The following is a 21,027-nucleotide window of genomic DNA, read 5'->3' as shown; positions in this document are numbered from 1 at the left end:
GAGCAGGAAGGAAACCTTTCAATGGAGATGTACTTCTGACTTTTATTCAAGTGACATTTTTCTATCTAAAAACCAATCAACACAACTACCACCAATTGAGCACACACGATGAACACATACGCACATTATTCAAAGCTCTGAAAGGCCAGTTGGATCTGGTTTGTTCCCAGCTGTCAGCTGCTGGACTTCCCATATACACATACACGAGTGCTTACAAAATAGAATCATATTGCCTCTTGTAAAAAGGCCAGTGTTGCCATGGATACCCCCCACTCTACCCCCCACCCCCACATTCTGATTACTAGGGAGGTTAATTGAATTATTCAAACTCATCACTTAACAAATACAATGATTGGCAGGCAAAAACTTGAAGAGGGAGCAAAAGAATAGGAAGTTTGTAATAGCTGTAACATAAGCATGACAACAGTATAGAAGAGTGATAATCCCAGTGGATATGGAAGTGAAGGGAAAATGTGATCGCATAAAGAGAACTAGCATGTGCCTTGGTATTGTAGATTTGTGTGTGAGTGTGTTTGACTGTGTATACAGTTGTTTGTTAGGCAGTTGGATGAATGAACAAATGAAGGGAGGATGGCAGCAGGATTGGCTCTCCAGATTCTGAGTAATGGAATGGCCTTAAGAAATGAGATGTCTTTGGTCTTTATGGCAGCTGACTGCTCTTTGAATTTGCATCAAAGGATGAAGACAAAGATGTGGAAGATGGCTAGAAACATGGAAGAGGGAGACAAAGGATGATAACAGAGCATAAGATAAAATGATACTGTCCCCAGTTTCCATGGAAGCTGCTTTCATAAGTAAGATATGAAGTGTCAAAAAGTAATGTGTAGAAAGAAAGCACAAAGAGGGTCAAGCAGGTATAATAAGCTTTTCTTTTGAGTAAAAGGTATGAAAGATTAAAATAAAACTTATGGACAAAAATAAACAAATTCCTTCAAGAAATCTACATTACTGTGAAACATGTGTTGGTACATCTATAAAAATGTCTACCACAGGTGGAACTTTAAATCCAAAGTAAAGGCAACCTATTTATTTGATTTACAAGCCATTTCCTCCAACCTTTTTTTATTGTTCTTTCATTTGAGTAAGGGCCTCATGGCGCACACAAGTTATTTGCAGCTTTTACTTACACTGTGGTCACAGAACACGGTTCACCTGATCTATAAGAATAAAATCACATTAGCCAAACCACATCCAAGACGAGCCCAAGCAGGCATCAGTGTCAGTAAGAGCAGCGGCTCTTCATTTCGTGCTTGACATCCTCTCTGAGGAGCTGCATTGTGCTTTGCACAGCTGATAATTTTTCTATGCTATGTTTCCTTTTCTCATCCAGCTGTTTTTTTTCAAATACAAGGAAAGACTTGTATTAATGGAAAGGAGCACAGTCACAGGTTTGATCAAAGAGTCACACCCAGTTAGAATATAAAGCTAAAACTGTTGCCACAAATTCACCGTGCAGTTCCACAATGGAGAAATTAATGTTTCCTTCACATATTACTTGAAGAGGCTATTCTTTTTAAGTCAACACTTTGCAGAAGTGAATGAGACAAGTGCTGCAAAGTGATTCCCTCCCCATTAACTTAACCAGGACCAGTAAACAACTTCATTATTCTGAATTAAGTTTGAATGCATCATGTAATTGGAGGACACTGAATCCTTGTTGAGTTAATTAAATGTAAATGAAATAATGCTAATGAAACATTCATGACACAGCCGACAGATTCATCAGATGAAGAGAGGAAGTTGGCTGAAAAATACTGTCAGTGAAAACACGCCAAACAAGGACTGGCTTTAAAATCTGTGTGAATGCAATTCTATGAAAGTGTGTCAGCTAATATTAGGACCATTTTTGGTCCCATTGAAGATCAATTTATTTTCCTGTAAAAAAGACAGGCATGTATAAAACAGTAGTAAAGTACATATTCTATTATGACCTTTCAGTTTAAACTAATAATAATCATTCAATTGACTATGTCTTGCAATGGATCATGTCATCACTGAGTATCAACATGAAAAAGAATAACTTTTGTAATTTGGACATATTTAGCACATTTAGGATTTCTCTCACAAATCCTTGCCCCGTGTGAATGTGTTTGAATGTGTATGCATGTTTGGTGGTGGTCGGAGGGGCCGTTTGGCGCGATATGGCAGCCACGCTTCCGTCAGTCTGCCCCAGGGCAGCTGTGGCTACAAAACGTAGCTACCACCACCGGTGAGAATGTGTATGAATGAATAATGATCTCTGTAAAGCGCTCTGGGTGCCTTGAAGGGCGCTATGAAAAACCAAGTCATTACTATTATAATTAAATCTTCTTTTATTTGTTTTGGTCCTCTACCTCTGCATTCAGAAGCATGTAGATCTTTTGAGGTCTGCACAACAGCCCCAAACCCTCAAGTGATCGATGAGCAAGAACTCCAACAATCACATTTCCCATGGTTGATGGAAGCGGCCTGATCTGCATCTACAGAAACTTGAATTGCAGATTGATTTCAAACAACCTGAACAAATGTTTGAGCCCTTAAGTGCCAAATTTAATACGCTTATCTGCTCTTACTCTTTGCAGTTCCTCACATTCTGTTTGTCAATACGGTTCAGGGCTGAAATATGCATGTCCTGAAGCCAGTGCTCAGACTTCTGCTGGTTACAGGCTGAGACTCCAACAGAAGAGGGGGTCTTCTAAATCTTTTAAATGCCAAATGAATATTTTAGTAACAGAGGAGATTGCAATATTCAGAGGGAAAAAAAAAAAAAAAAAAAAATATCAGTATGCCCCGATTCCAAAACCTTTATGTTTATTAATTTTTACATTTTGAATGAAAATTCAGTTTCAAGACTAGATGAGAAGGGAAAACTCTTATAATTAAGTTACAACATTATTAAGGACAAGGAATTTATGGTCAATTTCAATCTTAAAAAGAGGTGGCATTTCAGTGTAAAGTTTGTTTTTCTTTAACTTCCATTTTCTTCATAATGTGTTTATATTACCACAGCGAGCTCATCATCAAGACAAAGTCTGATGTAGTTACTCTCATCACACCCATGCAGTCAAAAAATTCTTAGGCCCCTCGGGCTTTCGCTTCATGCTGACTTTAGCACCAAACCACATCATTCCTGTGAATCACAACGAGTTCCACTGTGTCAGAACAGATAAATTCAAAGGATGAAAAATCTTCTAAATTTAGATTTCAGTCACTTTAATCCATTAAAACTTAATTAAGAACTTAAGAAGATGGAACATTTTATTATCATTTTTACACACGTCCCATTTTGCATTAGCCGCCCACATAATTAATCTTCACTGTTGCTGAAACTTTCCCATCACCATATTTTGAATGATATTAGGACATGCAAATATTTAAGGAAATAAGGAATTTGGGATTACAAATAATGGGGTTGTGGCTCAAGCTGTGCAGAGTGTTCCCCTGTGGCTCCTCCTGTCCTTGTTGAAATATCCTTTGGCTAAACAATGAAGCCTAAGTTACTGTCACGCAAAGAAAGCACCTTCCTTTGATCTTTTTCTCCAGAATACAAATACACATTAAAAAAAAGATGCGTAAGTGGATGCAGAGGCAATGGTCAGACTTCCACAGATATGCAGCACACTCAAGTTCAAGCCTCACTGGACCTGACATTAGTTTAGGGTTATGTATAAAAACTACACACTAACAGGGAGCAAAACAGACAAATAAGCAGTTTTTTTGTATTTTACCAACATTTGTTGTGCACTGTGTTGGTATATGTTATTTTTAGTGTCAGTCAGCTTATAAGCAAGCACTGATTTTCTTTGGTTTTTAATGATCAACTTGATCATAACCATGGACGTCAAACAGAGGTTGAGATGATACTGACCTGATTGTTGTGACGTGATGTCAGTGGTACTCCTGTCATCGCAAGACTTTTATTTGCTTTTTATATGTGTGATGTGAGCTAAAGTGATGAAAGTCTCACCATGTTCTATTTATAATGTGCACATTGTGATTACAAGATCAGCAGGTCTTGTAGTGAGTCTCTATCATTAAATCAAATGATTATCATTAATTATAATTCCTTACCTCTAAAATATTATATGAAAAAAGACTAAAATCCAACTCAAAAAGCCCAAAAATAGCTTGTTTTACTTAACCATGTCAACCCAGTCCTCACTAGTCCTATCAGTTTTCAAATCAACTTTTAAACAGAGAGGAAAAAATATGTTTTCACCTCAGACACAGAAATAACCGCTGCTTCAGGTCGAACAGCCTTCTGAAATTAAATTTTCTACTGCTTCAAGCTTGGCGCTAGCTGTCACAACAGTTCTTGAAACTGTCCGACAGACATTCTGACATACGTCTTGAATCTAATGTGGTACAATTTGAGCTCCTGGAAAAAAACTTCTCCACTTTCCCTTACAGTGGTATGTAACCAGATATTTTGTTTTCGTTTCTTCCCTTTCTTTGTCCATAAGAACCACAGGAGATCAATCATGTGGATTTATTTTTTTCCCCATGGATGTGGTTTTTCTGAAAATGAGTGTTGCAGTTAATGTAAAAGAGCAAGCGTAAAGAGCTATTCAAAACATGCCATTTCTTCATTCCGCCTTTATAGTGTGCAACGACCTCTACAGGTTACTTTATTCTGCACACAATAATATTTAAAATTGGATCACTTAATTTCTCTTTATGTTGATAGGATGACCTAGATTTAATTAAAGGAGTATCAAATTGAGCCATTACACACACAGTAATAGAAACTGGTGGCCTGAGTCAAGACTTGTTTTTTTTTCCCCATACCCGACGCCATTTTTATTCCTTTTTTTTCTCCCTCTGTGGCAGAATGCACAAAAATGCAGTTGTGTGCAACTAAAGAGCTACCTCCCTTCTGTGATCTCTCCCTGCTTTTCAACCCCCCACCTTTCCATAGACCGTTATCCAATTAGATGATTCTTATTGCTTTAATCGATGGAGACATGCACAGACACACACCGACATCAGTACAGACACACACTTCACCCACAGCTCCATCTGCTCCACATGTACTGTCTACCCTGGTTGGACGATGGAAATGGGGGATATGGTCTAGGGAGTGAAATGTGAACAAAAGTGACAGGAACAGACCCACAATTAAGTGTCATACAGGTGGAATCGAAGAGCAGAAGTTGGGGGATAATTTAATCCAAGCCCCTTTACACACCCCGAACCCAGTTCTGTGTGTAGATACACAAGATTCTTGTGGAGAGGGAGAGAGAAGAAAACTACTGGGATGACTTAGTTATACTAATGATTGTATTGAAGGAACATAAAAGGATTTTAAACAGCTTTAAAATGACCTGCAGCGTCAGAGGTATGTGGTACAATTTTAAAGGTTTTATTCACACAACCGCAGATCTTTAAATTGTTTTTTTTTCAGCTTTGTTGATCTTTTGATTTATTTTTTAAGATTTCAATAACACAAAAAGTTTGGAGAACACAGCATAGAAAGACAGAAAGGTTTATAGATTAGTCATCTTTCTGCAGAGTTTGCAGTCAACAAATATACCAGCGACAGGTGAGAGCATCAGGATTGGGTATGAGAGGAGCATTTACCCAAACAAAGAAGGGAGGTGGTTCATCACTTGGTGCTAGATTCTTTTGGAGAACTATTGATAAGTTACGTAAGTGAAATATCTGTAATCACTCTGTAATGTGCATGACATTCAAGGCAGAAGACATTTTTGGCAGGCATTTACCTCCCCATAGATTCCTAGAAATATTCATCAGCTTTTTAATTCCCGTTTCATTCTTTTACACATCAGCAATGTCCAGACAGCAGGTGAGTCCAAACTGGAACTGCATGCAAACCAGATCCACGTAGCAGCAACATCTAGTTTACAGTTCGGATGTATGTTCAATAAGGCTGCAACGATTCGTCAACGTTGTCGACAAAAATCGATGATCAAAATTGTCGACTATGAATTCCATTGTCGACAATTGTCGCCAGACGTGTTTTTCCAATGGAATGAGGCATCTCACTTCAATACAATCTCGGCCGAGAGTCGCGCATGCACGATAGCGTCTCAGCGCAGCTGCGGGTAATAAAACGTCAAAAGTTTGGGAGCATTTTAGCCTCGAAACGGCGAATAAAAAGATGACTTGCAGGGTTTGCAAAGCCGACCTTGCTTATCACAGGAGCACGTCGGTAATGCATTTGAAGAGAAAGCACGTCGGACAGTTGAACGAAACGGACTCGCCTTGGTAAGATATTAAGCCTATTTTCATTTGTTAAATTAATTTGTTCCATTTGTTAACTTTGTTTATTTTATGTTATTTATTAGTATTATTTGAGCCACTCACAGCTACTCTCGTTGCTATAACCTCAATCGCATAATTGATGCTGCGCGAAAGGCGAAAAAGCTTGTGTGATGATGACAATGATGGATTTGCATCTAACTGTCGGTCAGGTGCCTATGAAATGTCAATCATCCATCAAGCTCCACAATGATCATGTTAACATTAAATCAGATAGATTTGTCTGGACATTTCTATTGCAGGATGGGAGAAGACACTAAATCAATGCATCTCTATTATCGTGCGCCGTGCGGGCATGAATTCTTTTTGCGGGTGCGGGCGGGAGCAGGAAAAAAACAGTCCCGCTATATCAGAATGAAGAAAACAGTCCCGCTATAGCAGGATGAAGAAAAACAGTCCCGCTATAGCAGGATGAAGAAAGCAGTCCCGCTATAGCAGGATGAAGAAAACAGTCCCGCTATAGCAGGATGAAGAAAACCGTCCCGCTATAGCAGGATGAAGAAAACCGTCCCGCTATAGCAGGATGAAGAAAACCGTCCTGCTATAGCAGGATGAAGAAAACAGTCCTGCTATAGCAGGATGAAGAAAACAGTCCCGCTATAGCAGGATGAAGAAAACAGTCCTGCTATAGCAGGATGAAGAAAACAGTCCCGCTATAGCAGGATGAAGAAAACCGTCCTGCTATAGCAGGATGAAGAAAACAGTCCTGCTATAGCAGGATGAAGAAAACAGTCCCGCTATAGCAGGATGAAGAAAACAGTCCTGCTATAGCAGGATGAAGAAAACAGTCCCGCTATAGCAGGATGAAGAAAACAGTCCCGCTATAGCAGGATGAAGAAAACAGTCCTGCTATAGCAGGCTCATTTCCCACATAATTAAAGAAACTTCATACTAAATTTTAAAAAAATTACTAATTATCCGATTAGTCGACTAATCGTTTCAATAGTCGGTGACTAGTCGACTATTAAAATAGTTGTTAGTTGCAGCCCTAATGTTCAACCCAGGATTTAGTGAGTCACATCTGGACCAGATGTATTATTCTATCAAACTGCTTTTGCGGTATTGTTTAACATTAGGTCTGTTTGCATCACAATGCTTGGGGATAGAGCTGTCACACTGTAAAAGTAAATATCTTGTAAGATTCTGTGACTCACATTTAGGTACCTCAGAAAGGGCTTGTTATATATACTGCTAATAACTAGTGGACTAGTTAGAAATGCTCTGTATTCTCTTATTTACAAATTATACTCAGGGGGAAGGTTTGCAGGGCTTGTTTGCTGACTGGCACACATGTTTATGGGAGAGGGTGCAGGGCTTATGAAATATCACAGAATTATGACTCTAGTAAAGTTGTCGTAACCAAATACAAAGTTTAAATTTGTTTGAAAAAAATAAATAAATAAAAAGCCCAGCAGAAAAGGAACTTTTCAAGCCAAAGGGCAAGAGGTCAGTTGCTAAAACAACTATCTGTTTAAGTGCTATTGCTACAGCTTAAGAAACCTTTGAGGTTTGGGAAATCCAGAATCAAGAAATCAAGAAATCAAGAAATTGAAACTTAAAGTGTACTATGCAAAGAAAAAAACATGTAACTACTCAACTAGAAATATATCAGCAATGTCCTTGGCTTGAGGTCACCTCAAAAGGGAGAAAACACCTGCCAGGGTGTTATCAGTGAAAAGTGTCTGAGTGTGTTGCTGACTTCAAACTCTTAATCTGTTTCCATTTTCTTAATACAATGAAGCTGCTCCGAGGGGACATTGAAAATTTCCTTGGTTCCTCTGTCTGTTAAATAAAAGGTTCAAATACTTTAATAAGGCACTGATTTAAGTTTTTGTTACATTTTATACAATGCTTGTGGGAATGGGATTTGTATAATATTTCAAATCATTGATGAGGAAAAAACACAACTTCTATACACATATAGTGCCTCAGAAGCAAAGGTGTTGCACAAAATGTATGATGCATCCTCTGTCTCAAGGGGTTATTTTTCCTAATTTCAGACTTGTCACTGTGCTGTAATTGTCAGTTAAATGTTGCCTTAGCTGACTGTGTTTTACTCCACATTAAATGATATCAATGATGAAGTGATATGGAACTGTGCTCGAGTTTATTTTAAAATAAAGTCAATAAAATACATTTGCATGGGGTCCAGAACTTATTTAAATGCCAATATTATTAGTTTTTTATTAAGACCTTTACCTGAGGTTATACACTTTGATCAATATTCACTGCTTAAAAGAATTTGTGAAGGTCATTTCAATCTAAAGCACCCTGTACCTCGGAAAAACAGGCGTACAGGAAGGAAAGTAAGCATGACAAGAATTAACCTTCATGCAGGTACTAAAATACATTACTGAACATAAACTCCAGTATACGCTGGCTGTTTTATATGTCCAGACACATGGAAGATGGGAGATTGAGGTGTAAATTTGATTTATATGAATATAAAAATCAGAACAGACTTGCAATTGCAGTTGCTCTTTGATCATACAGGTGATTGCATTTAACCTTATTTACTTCAATATTCTACAAAGGCAGCAAACACATCACAAGAATCACAAATAAAATATTTCTTATCAACCTGTTTCTCTTTCTCCCCGTAGAATTACTGGATTATGTTTTTTTCTCTTTTTTAAGCTTGGTGATCTCCAAATAATCCCCACGACTGAACTGAACCTCTTGAGCTCTTCATCACGCAAATTGTGTCTTTGAGAGAGTTCCAAACACTGATTGCATAATGAGCTGCTACCTTTGCATATCTACTGATAATTACATGGGGATTTCAAGGAAAAACTGAATGCTGAAGGTGCTAATTACCCTATACCCTTTTATGTATGTAAATCTTCCCCCTCCAGAGTACACATGGTTAATGTTGCTATAAATCACATGACTGATGGCAGTAGGTTCCGTTTACAAATGCTTAGCTATAGATAGTAGAGCGGTTTTTCAGTCACAATTACATAAATAAATACTAAAGTTAATAGATATTTCATAAAATAAATAACTATGACACTAAAATAAATACAAAATGAAGAAAATTGTAACTTTGATGACAACTTATTATCACAACAAATCATTTCATAATGGTATATTTATTTATTAGTAAGACTTTTATCTTGTAAGGCAAGGCAAGGCAAGTTTATTTGCACATAGCACATTTCAACAACAAACAGAGAGATGTGCAACCCTAGTTTCTGTGATCACTGTGTTGTAGAAAATGCAGTTGCTACAAATCACCAGTGGTTAGTGAAGTGTGGGCCACAGCATGTTAACTCAGCACTTTGTTACTCAACACTTCAGTTAGCTTTAAGAGTTACAGTATGCAAACTTTCTGGCAAAGACAGATAAAAACAAATATGCTTCTAATTTACAGATTAATTATACCTCTAAATCCATCTCTATAGTAAGTATACTGTATTTAAATTTCATAACTGCATGCACAAGAAAATGTACGAAAAGCCTACTTTCAATTCAATTTAAATTTAGTAAGTATCATAACCTTTTACAAGTATGATTCAACTCCTGCTAAAGACAGCACCAAGCTCCTCACACCATTGTAAAAAAAAAGAGAGAGAGAGAAAGAGAGAGAGAGAGCAGCAGAGGCAAAGGTAATTGATTCATCAGCCAAGTCACCAGTTAGCTAGACAAATGCACACAGTTTACTACACAAACATACCGGCAAACAGAGGACCAGCAGGTAGACTGGACGGAGATGAGTTATACAGTATGGTCTGGCCCAAACTAATACAAAAGCAAGGAGAGATTCTACATACCCTCTAGAAATGAACAGTCAGGAATGAGAGAAGCAAAAAAGATGGAAGGCAATCCTGGGTTTTCACAAGCAAAAAGATATGCCGTGAGGAGACGTAATGTGACATATGAGACTGCTGAAAAAGAATGCACAGTCAGCAGAAGAAAATAAAGTATGTTTAAGAGTATCCACAGAGAGGTAAAAATCCAAAATTGTAGAAAAAAAATCAAAGTAAAAAAAGAAGACAATGGGGAAAATATAAGAGAAGAAAGCAGTGGCGCAGCTGCAGATGACATTTGCTATGGTTCAATGGTAAGGTCAGTGGTTCAATCCCCTAATTCCTCAGCCTAGATACTGAAGTGTCTTTGAGAAAGATATCGAATCATATATTGCTTTCTAAGTTCCTCACATGTAAGTAACTTCGGGTTAAAGTGTCTGCTAAGTGTGCTGTAACACACTCCTGGAGTCAGGAATGCTACCAGCTCGGTCTTCTTGGTCAAATAACTAACTGGTGCATATCTCCTTAAACTCATTGTTTTTATTTCACACAGTGCCTATATTTTAAATAAATAAGACACTTGAGATTTGGCACACTTTGTCTGAAAGAAAGAAGTAAGAAACAAACAAACCACAAGCACACAACCCAGCTAATAGAACAACTCAGATTGGGACTTCAAAGAATCAAAGCCAGTGTGAAAAACATCAGCCCTTGTAAATAGTCTTTGAAACAAGTCTTTTGGAGCCTACCTAAAAGCTCATGTAAAACCCAAACAAACGCAAAAAAAGAAGAAAAGAAGTTTTTCATTTTTGAAACAGTTTGGTCACCACTGTTTGCTAGAGGCATGAATCCTGCTCCAGGTCTAACTAAAACACAAACGCGCAAAAAAAAAAAAAAATATCAAAAAATCCCTTTGTTCTCTTAGTGAAAATGTAAATGCAAATTGCAATTTTTGTATGTGTTCTCAACTGTGTGCATGTGTGTCAATGATAAGGCCTTTGTATTTGATTATCAGTTAATTAAATCAGTGAGGGGATTCTAAGTGCAATCATTTTTTTGATGTTGCCATTTGAAATGCACTGTTTTTTTGTTTATCTGATAGCTCTATAAATATTCTACCTAGAACTAAGGATAGCGTGTCACATTAAATTTTATTTATGTATTTAGCAATTTTGATCATCAGTTTAGACAACTAATTAAATGCCTCCAAGCAGAGACTGTTTTACTTGTACCCCTCATAATGACAAATTTAAGCTAGTTCGGTCCAAAGTTTCACTCACACCAGCTTAATCTTGAATTCGTCATGATCTATGGTTTTGGCTGGCTGGTTTAGGGCTTCTGTTTTGTATTTTGTTTGTTTGGAGTTTGTTTTGTTCATCTTTTGGTTTTTCTAGATTAGATTTCATTTTCCTATGTTGCCTTAATAAAGGCTGTATGTACATCAACTGCAAAACTGTGTACATGCATCTCCTGATTTATTATTATTATTAACATTATTTTTACATTTCATCTGCATTTAACTAATAATAATAATAATAGACATAAATTAATTACTTTTTCAGAGCTGTTTGAAAAATTTGATGGAAACTTTGGCCTTACTGTCAGGTAAAACGAATACTGGACATTAGGTAGAACGTTATTTTTGTTTCCCTTCTATCTTTAAATTACCCTCCCACAAACATTTGATCTTTTCTTGGATATTCTTCATGTACATAACTTAACTACAAAACTAATGTAGGAAATAGCTTTATGTGGTATACTGCTATCTAGGGGTGGGTTAAAAATATCGATATATCGATATTTTATCGATATGCATGTGTAGGAATGATTATCGATACATAAATCCAAGTATTGATTTAAAAAAAAATCAAAAATAAAAAAATATATATATATATATTTATTTTTTAATCACGATTTTTTCCCCCATTTTATCACCCAGTGCTCCTACCTAAGTCAGTCCTGGGCATTGTCTCCTCTTTACTTGAGGAGTGAGCAGGCTGCTTCTTTTCACCAGGCAGGGTGGGGTTTCTCTGGCCGGACGTGGCACGTGGAAGGATCATGTTATTCCCTTATTGTAACCAGAATATCGATATCGAATCGTATCGGAAATCGTATCGTCTTGGGACCTAGTGTATCGGAATTGTATCGTATCGGGAGGTCAGTGATGATACCCAGCTCTACTGCTATCCAGTAGGTATACGTAATCATGGTGCAAGTCAAGAAATCCAGATGCATTGCCGGGAATGCCATTATGGTCATTGTATTTCATTACAACAGTACAGAATGATAAAAGTACGTATGTAAGCTGTATGTTCTTGCGGGCCAGATCAAATGAGGTGGCAGGCTGATTTTTTTTTTTTCTCTTGAGTTTGACATGTCTGTGTTAAATGGTTCATTTAAATCATGTTTTATTTTTAAAGTGTTCTTCAAATTTTGTTAGTTTGACTTACTTGGTTCTCGTCTGTTAAATGCTTGTTTATCCTGATTTTTTTCCTTTTCCTCCTGCTAAATAGTCAAACACAGGATATATTTGATTTTAAAACAGTTTCTAAAACTTCTGAGTCAGTGTACATTTCTTCAGCTAAGGATTGTTGTCCACACGGCAGCAGTTTACACCTGCCAGACAAGGTAAGCTAATCCAGACTCCCAATGCTGTTTTTTCCATTAATGCATCTTTTCAGCCTATCTGTTTTGTAAATGTCCCTGCTGTGTAGAAAATATTCGAATGACAATGAAATGTCTTCAAGAAGAGGATAATAGCTATGTTGTAAACTACATCATGAAGGCTTTTAGATAACAAAAATAAATGTCACGTATTCCTGTTTTCTTCTTTGCAGACATTAGGTTATGCATACCTTTTTGATGTTTGTGAATAAAAGAAAGCAAGAATACAAATATAAAAACTGAAGTGGGAGCTGGTAGGACTAATGCTCCAAATGTGCATTGTATTCATATTAAAATTCTTACAGAAATAAAATCACTGTGATGTTGAAAGATCATTGTCTGTCAGATGTACTCAAGTTCACTTATTTCACTTTTTGGAAGTTGTTGCAAAAGCTAAATGCTTGAACCGTCAAAGCCCATTAACTGACTTCTTCACATTTGGTACCCCACAAAACCCCTTTAATGGAGACAGATTAAGCAAATATCAAATTAGGAAGAGAATTTTTATCATCAACAGCTCAGCTCATTCAGATGTGTAGCACCTGCATCTAGAAATGAAAGTGTATTACTGTTCGTTTCAGTGTCGTACGACGTACTGTTTGATGTTTGTGCCTGCCAAAAAGCGGGAACAACTGCAGCGCCACCAAGTACACCCATATATTGTGTTGTTTTCTCACTTATTTCAATGACATTTCATGTCAACAATTACCTGAATAAGTACAGCAGCTCAAGACACCTCTGCACTGCTAATTACTCTTTAGACACTGCAGTAAAATGTTTCATTGTTGCTGCCAAAATACCAGTAAATGAGACTTAAGGGTATTTTGATGGTTTAGTCAAAGATGAATGTTGAACAAAGACTTAGTACCCATTACAGACCTCACAAATCTCATTTGCAGGAGATTCTTTCAACCGCATATCAAAATGAGCCAAATACAACATTGGATGAAGAGCAACACTTGACACAGTGTACATATTCAACAAACACTGAGCCAAAAATGCAAAAGGAACATATGCGAAGCCCCAGTACAACAGCCTACCTTCTTGCACTGCCTGGAAAGGATTGTTTCCATCAACGAATTCCACAGAGATGGTGATTTTCTCAGTCTCCAAGATTTCGTTGTTCAAATTGAGATCTGCCACAGCGAGACGAAACACTTCGTCATCTTTCCGTGCGGACTCATCAAAGATGGCACCTATTGAAAGTTAGAGGAAAGAGGAACAAAAGCAAAAACACATTACTCAGAATCAGGAAAAAAAAATGCATCACCCTCTCTTTGCCTTTCAACCATGAAAACCAGTGGGGGTTCCCTTCTGATGCACAACAGCTCAGGCCAGGACGAATAATGCAGTCCACCGTACTGTGTGTCTCTCACATTGTTGGCTATAAAGACCATCGCTCCTACTGTAGCAGGGCCAGCAACCAGCCAAGGGCCGACCTCCTACAGCACTACATCGAAGCCTTCTGGTTACCAAAAACCAGCAACCTCATCTCCCCTTGGGCCCCAGCATGGCAACGGAGTAACCCGCAAACATTCTGATGCTCCGCCATGCAGAAAGAGGCACGCATGCGTGCCGATATGACATTAATGCCTTCAGACCATCCTGGAGAAGAACACCATATTCCCTTGTGCTTCACAGAAACTGAGTGATAGAGAACGACGATCGTAGTCATGATCAGTGGTGAAGCATAACCATCCAGCCGTTTGTCCAAACCCAGAGAAACGCGTGTCCTGCTGAAGACAACAACACTCGCTTCTATCGCTTCCGCAGTGATCCATGTAAGAGGTTTTTGTGTTTGGCCAGAGGAAACCTGGTTCTGTGTGTTAGTTTAACAGTGTTGTTTTCATTGTGCTGCACTTATTGTGAGCAGGACCATCAGTCCCGCTGCAGTTGTGTTTATTTATTACTGCCGCTACACTGTGTTTGCCCACTCTTAGTTTCATCTTTTATCACATCAACATCACTGGGTTGCGTAGATGTGTTTTTTCACCTCAGAAAACGATTCACATGTTCATTTCCTGGTCAAATGACCAGAGTGCACATGGTGAAGTTGGCTTCAAATTTATGTATCTGTGTGGGAAAATGACTGAGTAGCTTAGTTTTCTGGTGGTAAAATAATATTCAAGCCTTGTTGGCTTGAATGATTTGTACTCTGTTCTTCTGTGTTTCTGTTCTTTCCAACTAAACATACAAATTCAGTCCATCGTGGTTATGAATCCCTCTTGTCACATGAACTGGCAGCCATTTTACCACACACACACACACACACATCTTCAGACATACATGTACATACACTGATATTCACAGCTTGTGTTTTAGTCGCTCATGTGTATCTTAGATATCAGAATTTTAGTGTTGATTGTTCATCTTTTTGCCAAACATGATCAGAGGCTGCGATACAAAAAATATCAGAGTATAGCATCAAGTCAGTTAAACGTCTTGGATAGTGATCTGGTTATCAGTTAAGAAGCAGTGGGACTTGTCAATCATTTTCAGCTACTTTGGTGTTGATGAAACTAACAAAAGGTGCACTTGAGGGACACAATGAAACAACCCCCGAAACAGGAATGGTTTTGCAGGATGAGGTCACTGACATGTTTTACCTCCTTATCTTTTCAGACTGTTTTTCATTAGTTTTGCATTTGGGTAAGATCAGTGTCACTACTGGTAACAAGGTGCAATACCTGGACTCTGCAAAGGTTGCACAGGTAGTCCACATTTTCCAGGATGATACATCAATACGTGCTATTGCCAGATGGTTTTCTGTGTCTCCCAGCACAGTCTCAAGAGCACGGAGGAGATTCCAGGATAGGCATTTACTCTAGGAGAGCTTGACAAGGCTGTATTAGAAGGTCCTTAACTCAACAACAGTAGTGAGGGAAAGGATGAGCACTGTCGGAGCCCTACAAAATGACATCTAGCAGGCCAGAGATTTGAATGTGTGGTGAGTGTCAGTGATGGTCTTGGGGGGCATATCCATGGAGGGACATATTATAGACCTCTACAGGCTAGACAACAGAACCCTGACTGCCATTAGGTATCTGGGTAAAATCCTTACAGACATTGTCAGACACTGCACTGGTGCAGTGGGTCCTGGATTCCTATGACGGGTATGCAGCCAGTTCTTGAAAGGAATTGATACTATTGACTGTCCCACACACTTGTCTGACCTAAATCCAATATAACTCCTCTGTGACTTTATGTTTTCGTTCACCTTTCAGATGCATGCCCCAGCATTGTCAGGCATGCTTTGAAGCACGTCACACACACACACACACACACACACACACACACACACACACACACACACACACACACACACACACACACACACACACACACACACACACACACACACACACACACACACACACACACACACACACACACACACACACACACACACACACACACACACACACACACACACACAGCCTTTCCTCCCAATAGGTTGTGGAATGTTTCAAAGAAGAAACAAAACAAAAAAAATAACATTTGTATTGCTACAGTGCGGCAATGTGAAAGCAGTGCTGAGGGAAAGCCTTTGCTGAGTTATGGTATGGCTAAAACAAGTCTTAAAATGCCGACTTTAATTATCCTGCCCCTAAATTGGGATGCAGCATGAAAAAGATGAGTGGAAGAGGAGAAATGGTGTGGAATAACTGTTTATTTTAAGGTCATCAACAGTCCAAGCAGAACCCCCTGACTCAGCTGCTTCACAGAGGAGGAAACAGAGGGGGCATGTTTGCACCAGTATGTCTAGTAGCAGATAAAGTTCCCAATAGTCACAGCTAAATTAGTCATACAATTAAATGTCAACCTTTCCTGCACTGCAGCAGACACAAAAGAATGAGGGAGTGTTGACTGCTTTGTAGAGATTTGGTATTTGCTTTACATTGTTGCACACAATTAATCACATCCTACTAGTTTTTCTTTCTTCTTCTTCTTTTATTTCTTTCCTTTACCATCTCATATTGACCCAGTTTAGACCCCAAATCCATTAAGCTACTAATTGAGGAAGGCAGTGCAGTGAAGCACTGCTAACGTCACTTCACTGACCAGAAAATAAGCCTCATTTGGCATGATGTGTGTGCTTGTGCATGTGTTTAAGGTACAGGTTGCCAGTTCCATTAATTATCAAGCCGCACTGGTTGATGGCAGTTTGTACAACATTTAGAGAACCTTTGCTGTAATTGGTCTCGTACAGTCATGCAATAATACCACAAAGGCTGTGATCTAAATTCCACATAGGCCAAATTTTCAGAGGCATAAGTGTGGTGTGTTCATGCTTCAAAGTGCAGTAATGTGGAAAAGGTCACCCTGAAATATATACACTCAAATGCACTTACATTTAATTCTGGAGTGTACCAGATAAATCAACTTACCTCCTTAATTATCTGAGAAAGAAAGAAAAAAAAGACAAGAGTCTACCTTTTGCGAGCTATAAAAAGCTATTCAAAGAGTGCATGTCAATGTTTTCAAGTAAAACAGAAAAATGTATGGTTAGCGTCAACTATAAAAACAGAATCACAATGGCATAATATCAAGGGTGTCACAGTACACACAGTCGTACCGAAGTGTTTCAGTATAGGGCTGTCAGTGCAGAAGTGTACAGATCCAAATACAATGTTTAACAGTAGCTAGTTAACAGGCTTCTTTTCCGCACAGATCATACTTCAAATCCGAATTCCCACATGGGCATCTTAAGTGGCGGACTTGAAGTTTATAGTCAGCACCGAACTCCCATGTGAGTTTTTTTCCCGCTAGCAGACGTCATGGCTGACGCAAACAAGAAGACGGAGCTTGAAGACCCTCCCTTATCTTTAAGGATACCTGTTTGGGAACACTTCGGTTCCCGAGTGAAAAACAACAACGGACAAAGACAAGTAGATAAGACAAGAGCAGTGAGCCGACGTTTTTCACCAGCAGTTGAGCATGTTTCTGGCAACACGTGAAACCTCATAACGCATTTGAAACGGCATCACGCAAATGTGAATATCGCTGCTGCAAGGAAAGAAACCAGCACCGTGTCAACGCAGCTACCTTCGGCATCTGAACAGGCTTTTGCCAGTAATTCAGATCGAACTGAAGCTATAACTAATGCCAATGGTGTATTTATAGCAGCAACCACTCAGTTGTTGTAGTTTGAGAATATTTTATTTATTGGAGAACTTGGAAATAGATTGAAGCAGTATTCTATTTTGTATTCCTATTTTAATATATTCTCTTTTTTTGTTTTTATAAGATGTATGAACCGTAGTTTGCAAAAGTTGAAAATTAAAAGAAAAAAATGTTTTGTTTTTCCCTTTACTGTATCTCAAAACCAAGGTACTCACAGAACCGTGATTCTTGTGTAACGTTACACCCCTACACACACATATATATATATATATATATATATACATATACATATACATATACATACATACACACAGGGGTGCACACTACTAGTCTACTACACGTCTTAGATGTTTCCCTGCCTCAACACAACCCTGATAGACAAGGCTGTGTCACCAACAGAGTTGTGTAAACCTTGATGACATGTTGATGATGACCAGTGATTAGAATCAGGTGTGTTGAAGACAGGGAAACATCTAAAACATGCAGTAGACTAGCCCTCGAGCCCCGGCTTGTGTGCACCCCTGTATATCTCTAGCCAAATATTTTGCAAAAAAGACGGATTATGAGAGCCAATTAATTAATTTGATCATGTTATTAACAAAAGCTTTAAAGTAATCGTACAGTGAAGTAGGGAATGTATATCCAATTAAAATGATTACATTAAAATGAAACTTAAGTACATACAAAAATGATCCTAACATTTCAATACTCATGAACCCTTGCATACTATCCAGGGATTTAATTTGACCAATTTTTTGTACATAAAAATAAAAAATAAACATTAACACTTTTCTTTTTAGCTAGAAATTTGACAATTTATTTTAATGCGACCCTTAATATACAATAATGGAAATGTTTTACAACTTTTTAAACATGTTTTAGTGCAGATAATGCACAAAATTACACGCAAAATTATGTACAGAGCGACTAATTATGAGGGGGATAATTGTGGCCGGCGTCTGCGCACACTTTCACCATGCCGGATTTATATCCTTTCTCTTCACGGCCGGCTGTCCCAACCATCGCCACATGTTGTTTATTTGTAGCCTATTTGTCGGGGTCTATCTAAAGTTTTTCTAACCCAAGAGTGGTCTACGCGCACTCCCCTCGCGCGGCGGCCAAGACTGACGCGTTCCCATAGAATACACTTTACCTTTATCAATGCTGCTGTCGGGCGTTGTAGAAATTTAAATTCCCCATTCACTGGACATACATCTTTCACATGCTGCTCCATTTTCACCTCTCTTCTCCGCCACCCCCCATACCTGTCCAGCTACAATGGGAGTCTACCAGCGTAGCTAGCCACGCCCACACACAGGGACAGCCAATCAGCGTCCACTTCAAGGTAGGACTGACCATTGTTTTCCTCATCTAACAGTTCAAGCACTAAAAGCTCATTCTAAATATATTAGATGGCCCATTTCCCCAAAGATTAAGGAAACTCACTGTAAAATATTCTATAAAGTGTACCCGGTTGCAGAATTCCTTAAAAAAAGATTCAAGTTTGAAGTTGAACAATGTGCTTTCTGTAATGTAGAAGAAACTTTAGAACATATGTTTTTCCTGTCCTGTGTCCAGAAACGTCTGGTTAGAATTAAGAAACTGGTTATTACTTAGAATAGAGGACATACCAGTCTTTGATATCTCTCATATCTTTTCTATATAGATAACTTGATTGATTGATTGATTGATATATTTTATTTGGTCACGTTGTAAAGTTATTTGTCGATACAAAGTTTTTTTTTCATGTAGATCAAGGACCAAAAGGTGTAGACAGAAGCCAAAGCTTATTTTGTCTACCCTTTTAACATAATATAACCACTACAGTGCAAGATTTAAAAAAACAAAACTAAATAGCTACGTGAGAGAGAAAATAAATAAATAAATATATATATTCATACATATATATATACATACACATACATACACACACATACATATATACATACATACATATATATATACATACATATACATACATATATACACATATACATATATACATATACATACACATGCACATACACATGCATACCCACATACACATGAGATAAAGAAAGAAAAAAAGTAAATAAATAGGAAAAAGAAATAATGTTGCTCAAACTGGCCTATCTCGGCTTAACAGCATCAAGATGTGCTTACATTCATCCACATGTACCAAACCCACTTATATATACATAGCTGTGCATACATACATACATATATATGCACTTATTTATACCTGTATACACATACATGTACACTCATCTACACATACATGCATTCATAAGCATTCATATACATACATCCTTCCATAGACATAATACACACATAATTCTGTCCATAATTTAGCAATAAATTTACATAATGTGGCTATGCCAATGATTTATAATTATTTATAATCTTATCTTTATACATATTTTTGAAATATTTTAGTGTATTACACAGTTTCATTTCGGTATCAAGGTTGTTCCACAGATTGACTCCTTTTACTGAGATGCATCTCTGTTTCACAGTCGTTCTTGTCTTGGTTTTCATAAACATACATATTCCTCTCAGTTCATAATGACTGACTCTTCGTTGGAAGAGCTTCTGAACACAGTCAGGGAGCATGTTACTATTTATTTTAAACATAAACTGAGCGGTTTTAAAATCCACCAGGTCATGAAATTTAAGAGTATGTGAGTTAATGTATAGATTGTTGGTTGATGAATAATAATCTGCATTATTTATGATCCTGATAGCCCTTTTCTGTAAAATAAAAAGCGGATTTGTTATTGATTTATATGTGTGTCCCCAGACCTCCACACAGTAGTTAATGTATGGGACTAGGAAACAGTTGTATAACAGGTGTAATGAATTTTGGTTGAGGATGTCCTTTATTTTATACAATATTCCTATGGCTTTGGATAATTTTGACTTGACATGGTTTACATGTGGCTTCCAGCATAGTTTATAATCGATAATAACACCTAAGAATTTATTCTCATATACTCTTTCTAATTTGATATTATTAATTTTAATTTGTGGCTGGTCGTTAGGTTTACGGTATCCAAATAATATGAATTTAGTTTTATTTATGTTTAAAGATAATTTATTAATGTCAAACCATTGTTTTAACCTAATTAATTCCTCTTGGACTGTATTCAGGAGCTCGACCAAGTCTTTTCCAGAGCACAGCAGAGTGGTATCATCAGCAAAAAGAACATATTTCAAGACCTTTGACACA

The 21,027-nt window shown here is 37.8% G+C and overlaps 1 protein-coding gene across 3 annotated transcripts in view; it reads right to left on the bottom strand.

The window, feature by feature from the left end:
* grid2 (glutamate receptor, ionotropic, delta 2) overlaps nucleotides 1-21,027 on the bottom strand; it is a 658,916-nt gene that overhangs the window by 513,492 nt on the left and 124,397 nt on the right. For all 3 annotated transcript variants that reach the window (XR_009783115.1, XM_061729310.1, XM_061729311.1), the window contains exon 2: nucleotides 13,736-13,891. Coding sequence is in view for 2 of the 3 variants with exons in the window: in XM_061729310.1 (XP_061585294.1) it covers nucleotides 13,736-13,891 (156 nt within the window). In the remaining variant the exon portion in view is untranslated. The remainder of the gene's footprint in view (nucleotides 1-13,735; nucleotides 13,892-21,027) is intronic.

This window comes from Cololabis saira, chromosome 9 (genome assembly GCF_033807715.1).
Source record: "Cololabis saira isolate AMF1-May2022 chromosome 9, fColSai1.1, whole genome shotgun sequence".
NCBI classification, from domain to species: Eukaryota; Metazoa; Chordata; class Actinopteri; order Beloniformes; family Belonidae; genus Cololabis; species Cololabis saira.
The sequence above is the reverse complement of the archived record's forward strand: the minus strand, read 5'-3'. Positions and strand labels throughout refer to the sequence as shown.